Source organism: Vulpes lagopus, chromosome 10 (assembly GCF_018345385.1).
Source record: "Vulpes lagopus strain Blue_001 chromosome 10, ASM1834538v1, whole genome shotgun sequence".
Lineage (NCBI taxonomy): Eukaryota > Metazoa > Chordata > Mammalia > Carnivora > Canidae > Vulpes > Vulpes lagopus.
Genome location: NC_054833.1, coordinates 37432268 through 37455394, shown reverse-complemented (window position 1 = coordinate 37455394; position 23127 = coordinate 37432268). Strand labels below are relative to the sequence as shown.

The 23127-nt window shown below is 50.7% G+C and overlaps 1 protein-coding gene across 1 annotated transcript in view; it reads right to left on the bottom strand.

Annotated features, from left to right (window-relative positions):
* LOC121499688 (CXADR like membrane protein) overlaps window positions 1-19859 on the bottom strand; it is a 98159-nt gene extending 78300 nt beyond the window's left edge. The window contains 1 exon segment of the mRNA XM_041770648.1: window positions 19444-19859. Coding sequence (XP_041626582.1) covers window positions 19444-19477 — 34 coding nt within the window. The 5' untranslated portion in view covers window positions 19478-19859.
* Between the last annotated feature and the right edge of the window lie 3268 nt (window positions 19860-23127).

The window sequence follows — 23127 nt, the reverse complement described above, 5'->3', positions numbered from 1 at the left end:
GGTTGCGTACCAGGAGTTCAACACAGCAGGGGATACAAAGAGGGATCAAACCTGGATCATACCTTCAGAGAGCTTACAGTGAAAGAATATGTGCGTGCGTGTGAACAATTGTATTTCAATGGGTAGAAAAGGTGCTTGCTGACAAAATGGAAAGTTTATGGCAGTTTAGCGTGGACAGATTATTTCAACTGGGGGGAATAAGGATGATCTTAAGGTAAAGACAGTATTCAAGCCATTTCAGCCGTCCTACAGCAAGGGGTTCTGAACCCTTCCCTGGAAATCCTCACTCCTTTGGGATGTTTTGCTCCCTTTGATGCAGTGTGTATTGGGGGTGAGGGTTCAGGAGGCAGAGATAAGGGCTGGGAAGATGGGAAGTGGACATGACCCTGCAGCTCCTGTCTTCTGAGTCTCCTCTTAGAGGTTCTGGTGGATCATTTCATTCTTGCTGGATTGAGAACTCTGAAATTTGGGGCCTGAGCCACAAGACCAACCCCACTGGGTTCCATTTTGCTGAAATTTTCAGCCCCAAGAACTTGAAGGTTAATTTTTGCTTGAACCCAAATGGAAGGTCCATGGGAAGCCACAGATGTCAAACAGGGCTGGAAATGTGGGATCTGGGTCAAAAGACATCAGAAAACCACAAGGTAGCATTAACGGCTAGGAGGCTGAAAGGTCCTACCCCATCTGGACCATTTGGGTCTACACCTTCGCCAAGGCTTCCTAGGACAGGAGATGGGTTTTCATCTGTTCCCGCCACCTGAACCCCTGCCCCCAATACACACTGCTTCCAAGGGAGCAAAACACCCCCCAAAATAGTGAAGATATCCAGGGAAGGGCTCTGAATGCAGAGACAGAGGCTCACTCTCAGATGGCTGAAATGGCTTTCATCTACTCTCCCCTGACCCTACTACCCGCCATGAAGATCAGAACTTATTACAAAAATTCATTACTAGGGCTGCCATTCTTTTGGATTTATGACATGTATTTTAAAATATCTTGGGATGACTGGGAGGCTCAGTGGTTGAGTATCTGCCTTCAGCTCACGGGATCCAGAATCAAGTCTTGCATTGGGCTCCCTGCAGAAAGCCTCTGCCTAAGTCTCTGCCTCTCTCTCTGTGTCTCTCATGAATAAATAAATCTTTAAAAGATATCTTGATTATGGTTATGGTTTCATGGGCATATACATATGCCAAAACATAATAAACTGTATACTTTAGGGCATCTGGGTGGCTCAGTGGTTGAACATCTGCCTTCAGCTCAGGTGGTGATCCCAAGGTCCTGGGATTGAGTCCTGCATTGGGCTCCTTGCTTAGCAGAGTCTGCTTCTCCCTCTGCCTATGTCTCTGCCTCTCTCTCTATGTCTCTCATGAATAAATAAAATAAAATCTTAAAAAAAAATAAACTACATACTTTATGAGCAGTTTATTATGTCTGGTATATCTCAATAATTGAGGCTGTTTTTTTTTTAAGTACTTAGGATTGATGTCAAATAACCTCCCCAGAGGAGCACCTGGATAGCTAGGTCGGTTGAGCATCTGACTCTTGATTTTAGCTCAGGTCATGATCTCAGGGTCATGGGATTGAGCCCTGCATTCAGCTTTGCACTCAACACTCAATGCAGTCTGCTTGAGAGTTTCTCTCTCCCTCTCCCTCAGCTCTCTCCCTTGCTCACTCTCTAATAAATAAATAAATAAAATCTTGAAAAAAAAATTAAAAAACCCTCCCCAGAGCAATGCCTTCAATACCTCCAGACCCCACTCTCCTCCACAGATCAGGTTCCCTGCTGAAGGGCCCTGTTTAGCTAAGTTAGTCTATAGGGGAGGCCAAGCGTGCCAACACAATACAGATAGTTATGATGGGAGAACAGCCAAATTCATGTCATTTCCCATTCAGATTCCCAGTGTCCTCATTCTAGCCCTTTACCGCCGCCTTCTCCGTCATTTTCACAGTCTAGGAGACCCAGGCTCAAATCCTAGCTTGCTGTCACTTATTAATTGAGTGACATTGAAAAAATTACTTCTCCGGGTTCCGGCATCTCGTACATCTATAAAATGGAGATAGCTTAGGGCTCTGATTAATTCAGTCTACATGTTGGGTACCTGGCACATGTCATGACTTCAGTTAAGGATGGTTGGTCCTACTATTATGATAACTAGAGAGAACAGTTCAAGGAAACTGGAGGGCTTGTTTCAGAAAGAGCAGACCAGGAGGGGAGACATACGTGAAAAGATTTCCATCAGCTATTAACAGGACTTTGGGATAGGAGGAGGATGTATGGCTCCAATGTGCTAGAAAGGACATTGTCTCTGCAACTTACTGGCTGTGCACTGGGATCAGTCACTTAAACTCCTCCCTCCAAGCACAGTTTCCATATTTGTAAAGTAGAGATTGATACTATGCACTTCAGGGTGTGGTTGTGAGTAGTGCATCAGGTGACACGTATATGAAAATGTCTAGCACTGGGGCACCTGGGTGTATAAGTGTCTGCCTTCGACTTGGGTTATGATCCCAAGGTCCTGAGATCGAGCCCCTGCGTCAGGCTCCCCGCTCAGCAGAGTCTGCTTCTCCCTCTGCTCCTCATCCTACTTGTGTGATTGCTCTCTCTTGCTCCCTCTCAAAAAAAATGAATAAAATCTTAAAAAAAAAAAAAAAGAAAATGTCTAGCACAGTGCCCATCACTGATAAATGCTTTTAAAACATCACTTTATAAAGTGGAGGCCCCTTCACTTGCAAGGCGATTGTGGCGGTTACTAATCTTTGCAGCCTTGGTTGGGGGCAGTTTCCAGGAAGGCTGACTCCAGCTCAGAGTAGAAAGTCCTTCCCAACGGTAAGAGGTCTCTCAGATTGGAAGCATTTGTAAGTATTGAGCTTCCTGTTGTTCGCTCCAATGAAGGACAGATGATCATCTTCCAGAAGGGGATTTCTGCTGGGTGGAGGGTGGAACAGACAGATGTCAACGTTTTCAACAAGTTTTCATTTAATCTTATGTGTCAGGAAGAAAGGAACAGGGAAGGGTGGGGATGGGTGGAGGCTGCACGAATGAGCTGATGCTCCTTCTAAAAGCTGGTATCATGCCAAACCCTTTGGCATCCTGAGGGAATGTGGTAAATTTGAGGAAAGGGCACTATTTTTGCCCCGTGAAGCAGAGGGAGTGGTAGGGGGTGTGCTGGAGATCACACGTCAAGGCCGTGTTAGGAGGAAGTTTAGAAGTTCTGAGGGAACCATTCTTGTCTCTCGAAGGAAGAACTGTCATGGCCTGTCATGGGAAGGCCAGTGGCAACCAACCTGGCCATGACCCGCTGGGCCAGAGGCCAGGATCATGCACACACCCCCACCCCCGCCTTTGCAGTCTCTAATTCAGGTGGCCACATGCCTGCAAAGAGTCTTTGAAGACATGTACACGCTTCCAGATGCCTAGGGCTGGTGAGCTGCCAGAAGGGCCTGGGGCTAGCACTGGGCTGGAGTCCCAGCTCGGCCATTAACTATCCATAGGGTCTAGCGAAACCCACCTAACCTCTGCAAGCCTGGTTCTCTCCCTCTATCTCTCCCTTCCTTCCTGAGCAGCATTTTCCCCGGACCAGCAGCGCTGGCTGGGAACTTGGAAACAGGATCTGAGTCCACCACTCTCCCCAACCCCGCCCTGCCACCAGATCAACTAAATCAGAGTTGGATTTTAACAAGATCCCCAAGTGGTTCATAAGCACCTGGAAGTCTGAGAAACACTGGTTTAGCGGCTTTGAATAGTACTTAATTTATGGCACCAGCCTGACAGTCAGACTGCCTAGGGCCAAATCCTAACCTCATGGCCTGCTAGCTCTGCAGCCTTCACCAAGAGCTTGACCTCTGTAGCATCCCATGTTCTCCTCCGTCAGATGGCGCCCCTATAGACCCCCATCATCAGTAGAGTGATGATAATGTATACGATGATCTCTGCACACAACAGGAGCTCCTCAATGACTTCTGGCATCTATAAACTTTCTCTGTCACCAGGCAGGTCCTACAGGAAAGGGCACACGTGTTTGTTCGTCGCACCTGTACTGAGCATCTAACTCTGTTCTTAGGGCTGAGGATACAGAAGTCAAGGACACAGGCAAAGCCCAGACTCTGGTAGAAATGAACAGTCAAGTGCATGAACGGAGGTAAAAAGAATCTTTCAGACTGTGATAAATGTGAGGGAGAAAATATAACAGGGTAACGTGAGAGCCGGCAGGCAGAGCTCTGGTTGGACCAGGGAGGTGGGTGGGGCTCAGGAAACGCTTCACTGAGGCCTCACTGAGGCCGTATTTGCCCTGAAACCTGGAAGGCAAGGAGCCGGCCTTGCAATAATCAGGAGAAAGAGCATCCCTGGGGGAGGGGAGAACAAATGCAAAGAGCTTGAGCCTGCAGCGACTTTGGGGACAGAGGCCCGGGCAGGGTCAGGCCGTGTGGGGTCCATTCTAGGGCAAGAGAAAGCAGCAGGGGCCCAGCCAGAGCAGCAGGAGGAAGCCTGGGGGCTCCCGGGCTGAGGGGCGCAGGTGAGAACAACACCAATCACTTGGGGCTGCAGCCTCCCACAGAGGAATGCACAGAGCCCTCCATCTGCAGAGCTGGAAGGACCCAGAAACTCTCCATTAACATCACCCCACCCACCCCTCTTGCAGGGAGAAAACCGAGGCCCAGAGAGTAGGTTGCTCAAGGTCACTTCTCAACACCACCTGAGGAAGGCCCCCAAATTGGCCTGCAAGCCAAGAATGTGTGTTCTCTCCAGAGTCAGACAGAACCGCTATTTCATGTCGGTCTCTGCCCCCCACGGCGTGTCCTTCCCCCTGCACCCCACCCTCCTCTGCCCCAGTCTATCTGTCCAGCCTCCTGCCATCCCCGGCCCCAGAGGCAGCGCCTTCAAGCCACTGTGTATTCAACTCACACTGGGCACATTTCTGCTTCACTGTGGGCAGAAGACCTCGCACCTTAATGACTATCCTTTTCCAAAACTCCCATTCACTTCCGGTCTGCACCAAACATTTACATTATGGCATTTGATTACGTCGTGACCCGTATCTTTCACCAATTTCCTTTCTCTGGCAGTCTGGTCCCCGCCCCCACAAGACTTTGATGAGAGGGGCCTTGGGTCATGTTCAGGTCCACCTCCACCCCCAAAACCAAGCACACAAGGCTTGCTCCATAATGGAAATTTGTATCCTCTTATTTTTTTTAAGGTTTTATTTATTTGTTCATGAGAGACACAGAGAGAGGCAGAGACACAGGCAGAGGGAGAAGCAGGCTCCATGCAGGGAGCCTGATGAGGGACTCGATCCTAGGACCCCGGGATCACGACCTCAGCTAAAGGCAGATGCTCAATCACTGAGCCACCCAGGGGCCCTGTATCCTCTCTAAAATCTACCCACAACCAAGCCCTTCTGAGATCCCAGGGAAAACAACACGCACAGAAGAAATGGTTCCGAACCCAATCAGCCTAGGTCAGAGACATCTCTCCCTATTATAAGAGAAGTGATGGTTTGTTTTCTTGGTGTCAGGGTGGGATTAATATCACAGCCAGAAATCAGCTTTGGCTGAAACAGCTCTAACTGAACGGATGAACACATTCATCTCCAGGCCCGCCTGTCACTCTGTCCCTGGGGCTGCTCTTATTTCCGAGTCTCTATTGGGCATGTGGCTTGGAATAGAGAGAAAGTTGACAAATGTGGGTTATGCTTCTTGGAGTCTGAGGTCACTCTGGCAGCCCAGAAAGACGAACATCTTTCCCTACCTGGTGCCTGGGATTTTAACGTCGGTCAGTCAGGTTCGAGAGAGAGCACAAAGGTCACAGAAGATACCAGGCCACCCCCATCACGAAAAGGACTTGAACCATGGCTTTGACTCAAGCTTCCTTTGAGAAAAGCCAAGGTCTAGGGAAGCTGTTGAGACGGATGCGCAGCTGGCCACCACCTCCTCTCCTGGAGTGAACAGATTCAATCACTTCTCGTTTGCGAAGCTGGGTTCAGCTCTGGAGACGAGGAGCCAGATACCAAACAGGGAAACAAACACACGGGCTCAGAATTCTGCTTTTACAGCGTCCTTATTCCTTCAGGAAATAACTCCTCGGAGTCTGCTATTTGCCACATGTGGCTCTGCTATGTGCCGTGGCCCTGTGCTTTTTTTTTTTTTTTTAATTATATTTATTTATGAGAGACACAGAGAGAGAGGCAGAGACACAGGCAGAGGGAGAAGCAGGCTCCATGCAGGGAGCCCGATGTGGGACTCGATCCCGGGTCTCCAGGATCACACCCTGGGCCAAAGCTTGCACTAAACCGCTGAGCCACCCGGGCTGCCTGGCCCTATGCTTTTATTTCAGGTGTCTGAGTCCCCCGCCCCAGGAGCAGAGCCTGCTGCTGCCCATGCGTGTGCTCTGCTAAATGTGCTGCCTTCCTCCTGACAGCGCCAGCCTCTCCCCAGTCAGAGGGAGGACAAGTCCAGAAAACTTCAGAGCCTGTGTAAGAACATCAGCATCTCACACAGAAGAGCTTAGGCCAAGTCCAGCCTTTCACCCCAAGTGGGTCACACGGACTCCTGACTCCTTCCTTCCTCGGCCTATACACCTGTCTGGGTGTCAACACACATCACCTGAGGTACGGCCAAGCTTTTCCCAGGGCAGATAACTCAGGTGCGAACCTTCCATTTCCCCAACCCTTGTCAAAGGAGCTTTAGGTCCTGCTCTACAGGGTCTTATTTTTTTCTTTTAAGATGTTATTTATTCATGAGAGATAGAGAGAGAGATAGGCAGAGGGAGAGAGAGAGAAGCAGGCTCCCAGCAGGGAGCCCGATGTGGGACTCGCTCCCGGGTCCCTGGCCAAAGGCAGGCACCAAACTGCTGAGCCACCCAGGCGTCCCTCTACAGTATCTTAGACGTTTCTAATGTTCTGTGGGGATCTTGGACAGGTTTTATAGAGTCCAGTTCAGTGGGTCTGGGGTGGGGCCTGAGACACTGCCTGTCTAACCAGCCCCCTGAGAGAAAACTGCTGCTAGTCCGACCACCAGACTCTGAGTAGTGAGATGGTTGACCAGTAGACCGGCTTTCTCAGAACCTTCATGGTTTGGTGCTAAAAATCCTGCACTCTGAGTCCTGAGAAACCCCTCAGTCTTGGACAAATCAGGATGGTCGGTCACCATACATATTAAATCGTAAACCTTCCCAGAGTAGATAGCCATATCTAGCAACGATGTTCCACTCTGCACACTCGATGAGCTTTGGTGGCTAGCGGACAACCAAGGACAGGGCGGGAGCAGTGAACAGGACCGCTGAGTGCTGCAGGATGCTGGAGCTCCCAGGCCTGCGGAGGAGTGGGATGGGCAATGATTGGGGGGCCAGGAGAATTGGTTTCTTGTTCTGGTTCTGCTACTAACTAGGGAAAACTTCTTAACCTCTGATCCTTTTCTATAAAACGGAGGCTGACACTATCTGCCTCATGACGCCGTCATGGAGAGCTAACATGTGAAAGCACTAAGCCTGGAAATAAAATAAAATAAAGTTACAACAAAACAAAACAAATGAAATAAAAATATCTTTAAAATCCCACAGTGCTTTCTGTGATCATTGACTGACTTGTGTTTCTTCTGCTCGCCATGCCTCAGTGATAGATACCATGCTGGCTAGTGATGCGTGGGGTAAATCCACCAAGATAGAGGAGAAAGGAAAGAAAAGGAGGACTTTCAACTCTATGTGCCCCAGAAAGAGCCATTGACCCCCAGAGGGCTTAGAAAGGGCCAGGAAATGAGCCGGTCAGCATGGCTGGGTTGGCTTTCTCCGCTAATGAAGCTAAAAGTTCAGATTATGCTGGAAGGAAAAGCCACGTGTTCCCCAAATTATTACAGTACATGGAAAATAAATCACCAAAGTGTAGAAGGCCCGAACGACTACAGGCTCCCCACCACGAGATGTAAAGCAGAGGGTTTTCAGGGTGTCTTGCCACCTCCCACCTGTGGACCTGCTCACCATCCCCTTAGAGAGAGAGTGTAGGCCCTCCAGGGAGCAGCTCAGTGTGGTCGTGGTCGGCCTCCCAGGGGGTAGGACTTCGAGGCACGCTGGACAGGCCTCTCTACCTGCAAACACTTCCACCATCTTCTGTTCCCTGCCCACGATGACCACTTCCTTGTTGGGGTGTTTTTTACTCTGTGTGCTGCCAAAGCGAGCACTCGCTGGGGTCTTTTTGATGATACCCTAGGAGGGGCACCTGGTTGGCTCAGGGGTTGAGCATCGGCCTTCCTCTCAGGTCATGATCCCAGGGTTCTGGGATTGAGTCCCACATCGGGCTCCCCGAAGGGAGCCTGCCTCTCCCTCTGCCTCTGTGTCTCTTGGTGTCTCTCATGAATAAATAAATAAAATCCTTAAAAAAAAAAAAAAAAGGTACTCTGGGAAAAGTTCACATCTTTACTTTTATAAGCTTCATTTTACATTCATTAACTTTTTCATTCCTAAGTTTGTTCACTCATTCACCTGTTTTTCCAAGTACCTACTGAGTGCCAGCCCTTGGGCTTGGTATCACAGACAGTACGATACTATCCCCTGCTTGCAGTCCCACGGCACCGACAGAGAACCCCAGACCATTGCATGATGTGGCCTAGCTATTGCAACAGGAGCAACAAGGTGCCATGGGATTCCAGAGGGCGGGCCGCACTCTCTGCCTGGGACCATCAGGGGAGCCTTTGCGGATGACAAGATGGTGCAGCCTTTGGTCTTAAAAGGTAGGTGGGTGCTGATAGGGGGGCAAAGCACCCCCCTTTCAGGGAGGCTTCTTTGCAGAGAGTGTGGGTGTGAATGTGGGCACGTGGGATGCAGGACAGAAAGGGAAAGTCCACACCAAAGATGAGCTTTACAGAGTGCACACTTGTGTCGTCTCTTTCTCTGTGTGTGTGTGTGTCTCTCTCTCTCTGTCTCTCTGTGTCCTTTTTGTCTTTCTATGTCTCTGCCTGCCTCTGTTCATCTCTGTTTCTCCTTCTGTCCTTCTCTCTGCATCTATCTCTGTGTTTCTCTTTCTGGCTCTCCCTCTGTCTCATCTCTCTATAACTGTCTCTCTCTCTCTCTCTGTGCCTCTCGGTCGTTCCATGCCAGATCTGAGAGCAGGACACACCAGGCCCAAAATGAGAGAGAAAGAGCGAGGGGAAGGTCAGGCTAAGGTGGCAGGCATGGGAGGGACTGTCGCTGGATTGCTCAGGGCCTGGGAAGCTGCAGGACTCCAGGCACAGGGAGTGAGAGGCAGTGGAGCAGAGAGGGTGGCTGCGGAGAGGTGGCCCCGTTTCCTCCGCTCCTCCTTTGCGGGTGGAGAGGGGAAGGCAGGAGGCTGCCACACGTCGTCGTGGCTCTTGGCCGGAGCAGCCGGGGCATGGAACTCCACCAGAGGGAAGCAGATGGAGAGCAGGCCCCGGCTGGAAACCCAGACTCTACCTGCCTGGCCCCAGGATCATTCTGAGCAGGAATTCTAGGTCTGCAGAAATCTGGGACACTCGGCTTCGCCCTGTTTAATGAGGAGGGATGTCACCCTCTCTGCTGTTCGGGTCAGTGGAAAAAACAGACATTTTCCTTCTCACCTTGAGGTTTTCCTGTCCTCCCAAATTTAAAAAGGAAATAGAACTCAACACGTCTTGAATGTGGGTGTTGGGCACACTGCAGTCTAATTTTGGTCGGGACAAATGACTGCCTGAAAAGTGGAGAATGCAGGGACTTACGCCTCCTTCTAAGGCCACGTCCTCAAAGACACTCAAAGGCAGGGCACACCTGGGTCCCCAAGTGGTGTTCCGCCTGTGTGTCGCCACTCGCCTGGGTGCCACCCGCCTGTCTCTGTGCTCCCATCTTCCCCAGATCAGTGCAGAGGCAGGAGGCAGACAGAACATAGGACAGAACCCCTGACCTCTTAAGTCTCCACTTTCTGACCTGTAGAATGGGGTCATTCCTGCTTCCCGGGTTGTTATGAGGATATAAGAAATCACTCATTGGAAAGTCCCTCCACGATGCCGAGGACACAGTAGATGCTCAATAAAACATGACCCGGCACCGAGAGCAGCAATGAGGCACAGGGTGCTTGCCCAGCCGGGGCAGCCCTGGGTTGGCACGGGCTTTCGGGAGCATGCAGCAGGGAGGGCAGGGCCTGGGAAAGGTGTGCACACTGTGGCACCGGTCCCAGTGGCCTGCAGACTGTCTGCCCAGCGGGGTAAGGAGGGCACCTCTTGCCCAGGGCCAAGAGACACAAAACGTTCCCCTCCCAGACCAGTGGCAGGCAGCCAGTCGGGGCTCAGGTGGGTTCTGTGCACCTCTTAGGGCCCTGGAGCAGGGCGACATTCCCCGAAGGACAGCTAGTAACCTGTGTGCAGGGTGGAGGAGCGGTCGTGGCTGAAGCTCCCAAGGCTGGCCTGGCTGGCCTGGCGACCACTGACTTGGGGCAGAAGATCCCCGCGTCGTCCCAATCCCCAGCAGGGGACCCTCTCCCAGCAGGGACAGCCGGGGTCCTAACCACAGCCATTCGTTTACTCTGTGCCAGGCAGGGTGTTGAAATCCTTTATATGCATTACCTCGTTCATTGTCACAACAAACCTATGCCATTGGTGTCAGACGCAGGGACTGGGGAGAAAAGCGGGGGCAGGATGGGGGCAGGTCACGTGATCCCCAAGTGGCATCCAGGCACTTCCACGCTGGGGTCTCAGGGCCCCGGGGCCTGGGCCCCTACAGAAGTTGCTCCACTGCTGGTCCCCACGGAAGCCTCCCCTGCTCTTCCCTTGAAGAATGATTGGAAATAATTGGAACTGTCACTGGAAGTAATGAAAAGTGACAGAGGCTGGGTTAGAGGCTCATTGCTCCAAGTCTGAACGATGCCGACCAACCCAAGCCTAAATTTAAACAATGAAGTCACAAAGCAATTTCCCCCTCCGAGATTTGATTTCCCCGCCCTCCCGCCAAGAAAAGGAAGACGACGGCAGGGGCCGAGTCTCTGCTCAATACAATGGATTTCTTTTGGAACAATAAAGTCCTTCTTGGCTTGATCCCATTTGCTCTCCATGTAGACAAATATCAATGACAACCCTGGGGGAGCAGACCACCATCCTAAATTAAGAGATTCAAATTCATCAATATATCTTTCTCTTTTTCTTTCTTTCTTTTTTTTTTTAATATCCCCGGAGGGATGCAGAAGCAGAGGTAGCTATGTCGTTGGCAGGTGGTGATAAAGAAGGAGACCATAATTTTCAAAAGGCAAGGACATTAGGAGGTTCAATCCCTCCAGGAAGCATCTGGCTGAATGCCAAGGACACACACCGCTTAAATATCCTTTCTGATGATATGGGGGGTGAGCCAGCAAGCCACCAGCTGTTTATTTAGCACCAGCCTCACGATGTGCAAGTGCCGTGAGGGACACAAGAATATCAGGCCCAGTCCCTGAAGACCCACAGAGAAGAAATACCCTATTTCCACAAGACAGCTCAAAATTAAGTTCCTTCCTCCTTGGGACTCCTAGAAATCTTGGTACTTTCCTGGATGCTACTAGCACTTTCATTTATCTGTAATTCCTTGTTCAGGCACACGTCGCCCCCACTGGGCTGAGTTCTGAGATGGTAGAAATGGCACCTTTCGTGTGACCTGGGAGCCTAGTAGGGGCCTGAAGCAGACAAGGAGCCTCCCTTCCACAACTGTTCTGTGAGAGCCTGTGGAGGAAGTCAAAATTGTGTAAATGTGGAAGGGAGGCCGAGGAGCAGCCAATGCCATCCATGAGGCAGCATGAGCTCGGAGAAGCTGCTCGGTGAAGGCCAAGAGCTCCATGGTTTGGCTTGGCTCTTCATTCTCTGCCATTTCTAGTTCTTCCTTCTTCTCTCCTGTTGCTTTTCTGACCTGACCTCTCCAGATCCCCCTTGCGGCCTCACTTCAGAAAAGCCTCCCCCATATTCCCCACTGACTGGGGACCCATTCTGAGGATGGCTGCCCCCTTTTCCCTTCCCCATAGGCACAAAGGAAACCGCTTTCTCCCTCGATTTCTACTGAAACGAAGCAGCCTTCAATCTTATCACCGCCAGACTCTGGCTGACGCTAGACACCCAGCGACCCGGCTGACTGTCACTAACAAAATAAAGGTTGTTTGATTTCAGCATTCCTTCCCACTTTGGTCTATATGGTGCCAAAGGAAATAAACTTTGGTTTTTTCCAGAATCCAGACAGTTAGGAAGTTCAGATAACTAGATTTTTTTTGAGGGGTACAGTCTGCATTCTTTTTTTTGGGAGGGGGGAGCAAAGGAGTCAAAACTGGTGGAAACAGGAATTTAACTACAAGAGCAACATAAAGGGCAAGTCATACCCAAACCTACACCATCAGCACCCACAGGCTCAGGATGGTATACTAATTAGGATAGCTAATGAACCTAACCCCCCCAGCAGGGCAAGGTGTCCACAATAACCTTGATTACTACCAGAGCCTTCTGATTAATCAGAAGAGCTAGTAATCCCTATAAGGATAGATGCAGGAATCCCTAACCCAAACAAACCAGATGAACCATTTGAATGAGATAGCAGAAAGGGGGTAGGTGATAAATGTTCTCACTGAATTTTCCACTGTGGGATTTATTGTTTGGCATCCTACATACAAAGCCTCTGCTTCTTGGTAACACAGAAGCCTTGATTTCAGAAGAACTATGTCCCTCCTGGTAAGCGAAAAGCAGATGGTCTTTGGAATCTGAGGTGCTAGGTTCGTGTCCTGGCTTAGCTGTTTACTAACAGGGTAATCTTGAAACACTTACTCGGTTTCTCTAAGCCTCAGTTTATTTATCTGAAAAATGGCATAACAATGACATTTACCCTCAAAGAGTGATTTAAAGATGAGGTAAAGTATGTTAATATACTTTGTAAATTGCTGAACCCTGTACAAATGTTAGACATGAATTCTACTCTCATAATAATCCTACTCATATAATCCTCTCTCAGATACTGTAACCTAATAATACCCAATTCATATTTCAAAACCCAACCAAAAGTTCAAACCATGCAAGGAACCCATTAAACCACACACTTAATAGGTATACCTTATTATCTGTGAATTATGCCTTAATTTTAAAAATTGAGGGGAAATGCTTAACACTTGCAAATAGCTTCATTAGACCCTCTACCCAGGAGTCTAGCCAGGTGTCCATGCTTGGGCCTGTTTTATAGGTAACTCTGCTTAGGATGAGGTCCTTTAGGTGAATATTTCAGTTACTAAACTTGGGAAATAGGTCGCTGACCATCTACCATGACCTGAAATGATGCTCCCTGGCTAACAGTGCTACAGTACAGTCCCACTACTGCTCTCTTCACATTAGGTAGCTGGCCCCTCTAGATTTATAATCATATGCAACCAATTGCCATGAGTGGACAGTGCCTGAAAAGAATCAGATACTGCCATGCTTACCCACATGTTCCTAAACACTACCACATCTAGACCAACCAGAAAATTCTCAGAATTTAAAAAAAATCAGACAATGTTAGTGGTATAAGGAAACTGAGATAACCTTAATCTAATAATCTCATTTTACAGCAAAAGAAATTGAGGCTCATGGGACACCTGGGTGGCTCAGCGGTTGAGTGTCTGCCCTCGGCTCAAGGTGTGATCCTGGGGTCCTGGAATTGAGTTCCACATCAGGCTCCCCGCATGAAGCCTGCTCCTCCCTCTGCCTGTGCCTCTGCCTCTCTCTGTGTGTCTCTCATGAACAAATGAATAAAATCTTAAAAAAAAGAAACTGAAGCTCAGAGTGGTAGGACTTTCCCAGAATAACCTAGGAAAATTATGAAGTAGCTAGAGCTATTGGTTTCCCATTCTATTCCTTATACACACACACACACACACACACACCCCTTTGGAACTTTGGGTATAATCCTTTTTCCAGAATACAGCAGACATTCTACAAGACACTGCAGAAGTTTCCGGGATTTCCACTTAGGATGGCTAACTTGAAATGTTACGACATCTGCCCTATTTTTCAGGCAATTTCTCAACATAAAAACCAATGCCAATTATTCAGCATTTAGCTCATTTAACTGGAGCATCTGAAGAGCAATTGTGATCTTGAAGTTTGACTATACGAGCTGAAAAGGAAGGAGAGACTTTTCTAGTTCAAGAATGTGAGATAGGACAGATTATGGAATTTGGGTTCTAGTCATGGCCCTTCTATGAACCTAGCTGTTTAACTTTACCCAAGTCTCTCTGAACTTTGGTTTTCATCATAAAAATAGGGATAGGTTTTGGGATGCCTGGGTGGCTCAGCAGTTGAGCATCTGCCTTTGGCTCAGGGTGTGATCCCGGAGTTTCAGGATCAAGTTCCACATCGGGCTCCCTGCATGGAGCCTGTTTCTCCCTCTGCCCATTTCTCTGCCTCTCTCTCTCTCTCTCTATGTCTCTCATGAATAAATAAAATCTTCAAAAAAAAAAAAAAAAGGAGGGGGATAGGTTTAGATCAAGGATTCACTTGATAGGAAGGGCATCAGGAGATCAATGAATCCCTAGAAGTTTCGACAAAATTCAACGTATATGTGTCTTTTTCTAAGCAGTTTTGTGGTTTTCATCAAATTCTCAGTGGGGTCTGAGATTCCAAATTTTAAGAATCTTTGATTTTTAGGGATGCCTGGGTGGTTCAGTCAGTTAAGCATCTGCCTTCAGCTCAGGTCATGATCCCGGGGTCCTGGGATCAAGCCCCACATTGGGATCCCTGTTCAGTGGACAGTCTGTTTTTCCCTTTGCCACCTGTCCATACCCCGTTCATGTTCATGCTATCTCAAAGAAATAAATAAAATTTAAAAAAAGAAGAACTTTCCATTTTTAGACAGTCTCTTAGCTTCTCCCAGTTCTGACAATCTTTGGCTCCACCTTTTAAAAATGTCTATCTAGTTCATTACCATTAGGTACATTCATGAAATACACTCATGTATATACTGCCCAGCTGAGTACAAGACAAAAATAGGATGAGACAAGACAGGAGCCTACTGGAGGAATGTATCATTGTTATGGCCATCATCATTAATGTGGGAAGATGAAGGCAGGGCATGGAATCCTACTGAGACCTGTCATTGAACTACAGACCAACGGACCATGCAGTCAAGCCTTCCTCATATTCCTTTTCTGGGAAACAAAGCTCCTTCCCACCCTGGCAGAAATTTCAATGAAGAAATCTATCATGAATCTGGTACTAATGTCCTTCCTATAACAAAATAAGTTTGTGTAAGAAATATTATCTGGTCCCTGTGCATGTAATGTTCTATATATAATTTTTTTTTTAAAAGGTACTGGTCCTATTTGTATAAATGGACAAGAAAGCCCAAAAGGAAGTTGAGTTAAAACTAGGCTATGTGTGGAGCGTCTGAGTGAACAGACGGCTGAACGTCCATCTCTTGGTTTTGGCTCCGGTTGTGATCTCAGCATTATGAGATCAAGCCCCATGTAAGGCACCACACTCAGCATGGAGTACGCCTGAGAGTCCCTCTCCCTCTCCCTCTGCCCCTCCCACTAGTGCACTCTCTCTCAAGTAAATAAATAAATCTTAAAAAAAAAAAAAAAACAACAACCCCACAACTGGGATCCTTACAGTTGTGTCATTCCATAGAGTAGCAATCCTCCTAATCCTTTGCCTCTTGACCTTAAGTGTTCCAAATGTTTAAAAAATCTGAATATTTTAACAATTGGCCCACAGCTTTGAGTCTATGCAAGGTACTGAAAGTGGCACACAGATGAATGAGACACTACCCTGTCTGCATGGAGCTTAGGCTCTCACTGGGCCATTAGATGAGCATTTGGATCACCATCACGAAAAGCTATGTAACAGAAAGGCTACTGTGACTCAAAAGAAGGAAAGTATATCCTGATTGGGGGAAATCGTGCATAGGCATATGGAGGAAGTGGTATTTGGGGTGAGATCTGGAGTGTGAGCATGATTTTGATCTTCAGGGTGGAGAGTAAGAGGGCATCTTTGGTGGAGAGACTATCATAAACAGAAGCATAGAAACGGAAGGAAACACGGGGCATGTTTAGGGCACAGGAAAGAATCTCAATTCCCTGCAGAGTTGCCTGGAGTGGGAGGAACAGAGTTGTGAATGACACTGTGTCGCATCTTTAACAGGAGAATGAAGTGTTTGTACTCAAAGTCATAAACAATGGAGATTTCCAAAGGTTTATGAAGGAAGAGACTAAGGTCATAGAATTATAGAAATTGTATTTATTTATTTTTTAAATTATTTTTTTAGAATCATAGAAATTTTAAATGAAAGATCTCCTTACCTGTGTTTTAGGGACAAGAGAGTCAGAACAAGAACCCAGAGAGTTTGCCAGATTCTAAAGTCCAGGGTAGAAAAGGGGGTTCAGGCAGGAGGCCAATATGGTGGCCATCATAGGAGTCCAAGTGAGAACTTAAGGTGAAATGAGGACCTGAGTATCAAGGTGGGGTGGTGGGGGGGAGAAGGCAAGGGGTCAGAGGAGGGGCTGAGGCCGGGGGAGCCTGTGAAGTATCCCTTCTCTCTCCTCCAAGGAGCTCAGAACATTACTCAGTTCATTCACATCAGAGAGGTGTGGCATTTGATTTCATTCACTGGCAGGTCCAGAAAGCATGAGGTCAACGGGTCCACCCGTGCTCAGATTATGAACACTGAGCCCTCCCAACTCCCCTTCAGCACTGTGCATTCTCTAGAAAAAAAAAAAAAAAAGAGGCTAGAGATCATGCCAGCAGCGATCATAAGCAGCCCTGGAACTGTCCCTTTAAGGGACCAGTAGCCGATTTAAGGATTCAGGCAACTCTGAGGCTTTTCTTTCTGGCTTCCCTAGAGTGCCAGGCATACCAGGGCTCAAAACCGCTCAGCAAATAAGGTCCATCCCACCCACAGGAGTGCTTCCCCGGGGCCTTCCAACCCAGGAAGGAATGTCAGGCATAGAGGGGTCCCTTCCAGGGTTTCTCCCTCCATGGGTGATCTCTGGATCACCAACATCACCTCAGGTCTCCTGCCTTGTCCCTTGTCCGGACCCTTCAGCTTATGGACTCTGTGACTTTTCACTTGAACTCGGATGGCAGGAGTCTGAGCATGTCTGACAAAGAACACAGATGTGGCAAAAGCTGAATAGTGGGTGTGAGTGACAAACATCCAGTTGCGCAGAAAGCTAAGTCTGTGCTCTCCTTTTTCTCTTCCACATGGCCTGTCGCCTGTCGTTTGCTCTCATTTTATAAGGACAGAATCAACAAAGGAATCGTGAGAGGCAGCTTCTATGATAAAGAGACCATCAGCCCAACAGATTTGTTTTCTCACCACAGGAACGGTCACCCACAGCAGGCAGTCAGTAAAGAAGGGACGGTGAACCAATGACATCTTTTTTTCCAATGACATCTTTTGATGCTGTCTCGCCAGTTCCTCTTTCTCATGAACCAAGAGGATGACTATTAGCAAGGCCGGCCAGTTGATTTCAACTGACCATGGGGGACAAAGTCACTTGTCACTTTCCACTTGTCACTTTCCACTATACCCCTGGTATAGAGCAGGGGTTCAAACTCCTTTCGCTGAGCTTTCTATCCCTTGCCCAGACCCCTCCTTCAGGGCAGGTTCACCTTGACCTCTCACCCTTGGCGAAGAGGGCTACACCGGATGCCACTCCAAGGAACACCTTTAAGTCCTTCCGTAGGGACAGAAGGCTGTACATGGGGCGCTTTAGCGAGCACCCTCTCAAGGCAAACAACCTACATTCAAATCCCATCTCTGTTCATTAGGAGCTTATGGCCTCAAGCAAGTTACCTGACCTCTTTACACCTTGACTCCTTCAGCTGTACAACGGGGCAAACAACAGTGCGCAGCCAATAGGACCGGCGTGAGGGAGAAATGACTCAACAAGACAGTTCATATCAAGTGCTCAGCAGAAGTACTTAAAGAATCCCAGCTGTTTTTAGTAAAGGGGGTGGGGGTGCGTTTCTGAACTTTTGAGTCCAGTGAACATCTGGTGATTCACAGCTTCGGGGTGGAGGTCAGGAAAGGTGACAAAGGTGCCACCCAGCTATGCCAGCTGTGCACAGGGGCAGTCTGGCAATTCTCGGCCAGTATCTGAAGGAGCTGAGAAGGTAGCGGCTGCCCACCTGCCCCACCTGAGTGACAGCTGAGGCTAATCCACCGGTTTTATTCCTCCACCGGGGTGACTGCTGACCTGAGGCTGGCCTAGAAAGGTGCGCTTGGGGCCTAGTCAGTTTGTAAGCTTAAGAACAAAAGAGAGAGAGAATGCTCTAGAAATCCACTTCAGGGTGGCTTTTTAGTTGCTTCTTCACTTTGGTGTGGGGATTTTTCTAGACATCAGGCCCCCGCACACCCCTGGTGTTTTAGGCTGTCAGAGCTTACAAGGGATCTGGGAACCATCTAATTTGCTTGTTTCGAGCTAAGGAAACCGAAGCCCTGGGTGGTGAGCTGTCCGTGATCACCCAGCTGGGCAGCTGGAAACCAGGACTCGTGGTCAGGAGGTCTGGTGCCCTGGGCAGCGTGCACTCTACTACACCCAGCGGGCTCCTGGGTTTTCTGAACCCGGGGCTAACTTTTCGGCCTGGGGTGGGGGTGGGGGAGCCCGCACGCGGCCCAACGCCTGTCACGGTTTTTCTTGGGCTCTCCTGCCCCCCCCCTCCAGCCCCCAGGGCCCCCGGGCCTCGGATGCTCCGGGTCCTCCTGTCAGTTCTTGTCCACACACATCCTTGGTGCAACTGCTGTCCTGCCCTGTCCTGCAAACCTGCCTGCTTCCCGCCCAGGTGAGAATGTGCCGCAGGGCCTCTCTCACACCCAGGTGGACACCCCGAGAGTCTCCTCTCTGCCCCGGAACCTCTCTTTCTTCCCTTCCACTCCATTTTCTTCCTTCTTTCTGACCCTCTGCAGCCCCATCTCCCCCGTCCTGCGCTTCTGCTTCATATTCCCCTTCTCTCCTCTTTCCTCTCGAGCTCCCCACCCCTTGGGCTTCCCGGTCTTCTGGCCCTCGCGGGGGCATCTCCCCGGTCCTGCCTTGTCCCTCTCCACCTTTCGTCTCCTCCGCCGCTTCCTCCATCCCCTGCGCCTCCCCTCCAACACATCTGTTTCTAATCTGAGCCCTCGAGGCGCCTGTTTGAAACAAAAAGGCTCCCCCCCCCACCCCCAGGAACCTGGCACAGAAATTCCAGAAGAAACCTTCCTCCCTCCCCCAGTTCTCCCGCCTGCCCCGGAGATACTCCCGAAACCAAACCCCAACCACCCCCCGCCCAGCCCAGCCCAGCCCAGCCCAAGCCAGCCCAAGCCAAGCCCAAGCCCAAGCCCTCCACCTCGGACCGGTCGCGGCCAAACTCCGCCGGGAACCAGCCGCAGCCCGCGGCCGCCCCCCGGCCCAGCTGTGCGAGGCGCGCCCCCGGCCGACCGGGCGGGCCCCCGCCAGATGTGCGCCCGCGGAGCGCCCTCCGGGGGCTGCGGGCTCCCCCGCCCCGAGCACTCACCTCGCCAGAGCAGGACGACGAGGAGGACGCGCATCCCGGCGCCCGGGCGCGGGCACGGCCCCGCTCAGCCGCTGCGGGGCTCCGGGGCGGCCGGGCGCAGCCGACGGACCTCGGACGAGCCGGGCGCCGCGCCTCGGGGAGCGCGCGGGGCGGCTGCGGCCATGTGCCGGCGCGGGAGCCCGCCCCGCGCCCCCGCCCCGCGCCCCCGCCCCGCGCCCCCGCCCCGCGCCCCCGCCCCGCGCCCCCGCCCCGCGCCCCCGCCCCGCGCCCCCGCCCCGCGCCCCCCGGCGCCCAGGGGCTTCCAGCGCTCGCCCCGCAGCTCGCGCCCGGACGGGAGCGGGGACCAGGGTCGCGGAGGGAAGGGCCAGGCGGAAAGGCGCTCCCGCTCCGCGGAACACTTTTCCCTGTTTGGAAAGAAAAAGAAGTGAAGAAAGAGAGAGAGGGGGGGAAAAAAAAAAAAGAGTGAGCTGGAACCACATGGTCACCTCCCACCGGCAGCCCCTCCCTCGCCCCCCCCCCCCGCACCCCGCCCGCGCCCGCCCTCGCCCTCGCAGCGCTGGGCCCGCCGCCGGGAGGGCAGGGGGCCGGGAGCGCAGGGGAGGGGAGCGGAGGGCAGGGCCGGGGAGCGCAGGGGGCCGGGATGGCTGGGGCAGAGAGCGCAGGGGTGGGGAGGGCAGGGGGCCGGGAGCGCGGGGGACTGGGAGTGCAGGGGCGGGGACGGCAGGGGGCGGGGGGCCGGGGTCGGGATGGCTGGGGCAGAGAGCGCAGGGGTGGGGAGGGCAGGGGCCCGGGAGCGCAGGGGCCGGTCCGCACCCGCTGGAGCAGAGGAGCGGCCCCACCGCTGCCACGGCCGAGGGCCCAGGCCTTGCCCGGCTTCCCCGCCTCGGTGCCCACTCTGTCCCTCTCCGCTTCTCCTCTGCATCTCGTTTTCGTCCCCCCACCCCCTTCACCCTCTCTGCTTCCACTTCTCTCTGGATCTGCCCTCCCTCCCGCCTCCATCTCCTCTCTCTCCCCGTTTCTCTCCCATTTACACTCTTCTGGCCTCTCTCACCTCCCTCCTCTCCCTTCTCCCCTCGCTCCTCCTCTCCTCTCCTCTCCTCTCCTCTCCTCTCCTCTCCCCTGCGCTCCCTGGCTGGTTTTGTCACAGGAAACCGCAGGCTGACCAGAAGGATGCCGAGGCGTGGAGGGGGCAGCTGAGGCGGCCTAGCAGCGTCTGCTCCTGCTCTGCTGGCCTCCCTGCCTGTCCTGGCAGCCCAGCCACCGTTTGCCTGGCCTTCCCTTGGCCTTCCCTTGGCCTTTCGCGTTCGTTCTCTCTCCTTCTGCCTGTCAGCAGCCGCCCATCCTCAGATCCAGATGCGGGCAGAGCTAAGCTAGCCTGCACCCCGGGCGTGAGGGCCGCGCTCAGGGGGACGGTCCACTGGGAAGCACTGAAGCAAACTGCAGGGCACGCGGCGCCGGCCAAAATATGCATCACTCACTCCCTTCCGGAAGGAAAGGCCAAAGGCATGGAATTCCCTCTGCGCTTGGGCCACGCTCTGGGGCTCCAGGGACCTGGCCTCTGGGCCCTCCAGGGGCCTAGGGCCAAGGGGTGTGTGTGTGGCGGCGGCGGGGGGGGGGGGGGGGGGGGGGGGGGGGGGTGTGACCGGGAGCTTTCTAGTGGGATGCTGGGGTCTGCCCTTGAGAGCCCTGAAGCCTGGGGTGGGAGGAGACCAGAAGAGGAAAGGGCAGCAGCCAAAGCTCAGGTCTCCACTGCCTGAGGCACCTATGGAGCACAGTGTCCTGGGCTCTGAGAACCCCTGGGCCTGCACTTTCTGGTTCCCAGACTCCGGATGTCCCTGGCACTGTGGCCTCTCCTTCAGTCATACTGAGGCCCGACAAAGGGCTCACCTTCAGCCACACCTGTGTCTATAATCGGGAGCTGGGGCATTGCTCTGAGAAGTGGGGATGCTGTAGGAGGGATGAACCCCTACAGGCCTGGCAGGCTGCTGGGTCCCACATTTGCCCCACTTTTTCCAGTCCTCTTTCTAGGGGTCTTAGATCCCAGGAGCTGTATAGCCCTCTCTAGTCTTTCTGGTTTTAATGAAAACCAACCCATTTCATAGAAGTGGAAAAGAGAGGTATGGGACTCTCATGAAGTCACTCAGAAGGGATGGCAAAAACGGGGCTGTTGTAGGGGCTGTGGGGTCAGCTATAAGTTGCTTTAGAATTAGAACATTTATTCATTTCATTCTCCCTTCTACAGTAAGTATTATGCATCTACTCAGGGCCAGGTGCTTTCTTTAGGTGGTGAGGACACAAAGTAAATAGAGCTTGGTGATTGAAATTTTTTGATATTTGGAAGTAGTATGGGCACCACCTACAGACTAGGGATTATATTAATTATTTAACATTTATCTTTGCATTTAACTCTTACAACAATGCTAAGAGATAGGCACTTTTAATTCCGTTTTATTTATTTATTTAAAGATTTTGTTTATTATTTACAAGAGACTCAGAGAGAGAGAGAGAGCAGAGACACAGGTAGAGGGAGAAGCAGGCTCCATGCAGGGAGCCAGATGTGGGACTCGATCCCGGGTTTCCAGGATCACACCCTGGGCTGAAGGCGGCACTAAATCGCTGAGCCACCCGGGCTGCCCTAATTCTGTTTTAAATATGAGGAAACCATCACCTAAGAAAAGTAATATCTTGCCCCAGGTTACAAAATATCAAAACTCTACTCTTTGGGGCACCTGGGTGGCTCAGTTGGTTAAGTGTCTACCTTCAGCTCAGGTCATGATATCAGGGTCCTAGGATCAGCTCTGCATCCAACTCCCTGCTCGGCTGGAAGTCTACTTCTCCAGAGCTCTCCTTCTCCCAGCTAGTACTTTCTCTCTCGTTCTGTTTCTCAAATACCTAAAAAAAAATTTTTAAATTTTTTTATTTATTTATGATAGTCAGAGAGAGAGAGGCAGAGACACAGGCGGAGGGAGAAGCAGGCTCCATGCACCGGGAGCCTGATGTGGGATTCGATCCCGGGTCTCCAGGATCGCGCCCTGGGCCAAAGGCAGGCACCAAACCGCTGCGCCACCCAGGGATCCCCCTAAAAAAAAATTTTAAACCTTCTCTTCTACTCTTAATATTCTAATTTAATATCCTAAAATATTATTATTATTATATTATAAAAGATTTAAAAGCTCTGAGTATTTTCATTTTCCATTTTATACTTCTTGCCTAATAGGGGGAGTTGAAATATTCACAGCTATAAATCATATGTGAATGTGTTGGAAAAATGTTTATTCTTAAAGGCTGAGGAAGGTGGGAAGGAAAATGTATAGAGAGGGTGACTTTGGTTATTTGTGCTTTAAAATTTTATTAATTATTTTGAATAATTTCAGACTTACAGAAAAGTTGCAAAAATAGTACAAAGAGTTCTTGGATACTTGTCACCCAGACCCTTCCTTTTGATTTCTTTCTAAAGGAGATTTTTTTTTTTAAGATTGTATTTATTTATTCATGAGAGACACAGAAACATAGGCAGAGGGAGAAGCAGGCTCCCTGTAGGGGAGGCCCCGCCCCATGCTTTAATTTCTCCCCACTTGACATTTTCTCAGTATTACTTTTTTTCTTTTTTAGATTTTATTTATTTATTTGAGAGAGAGAGCATGGGTGAGCAGGGGGAAGAGCAGACAGAGAGTGAGAAGCAGA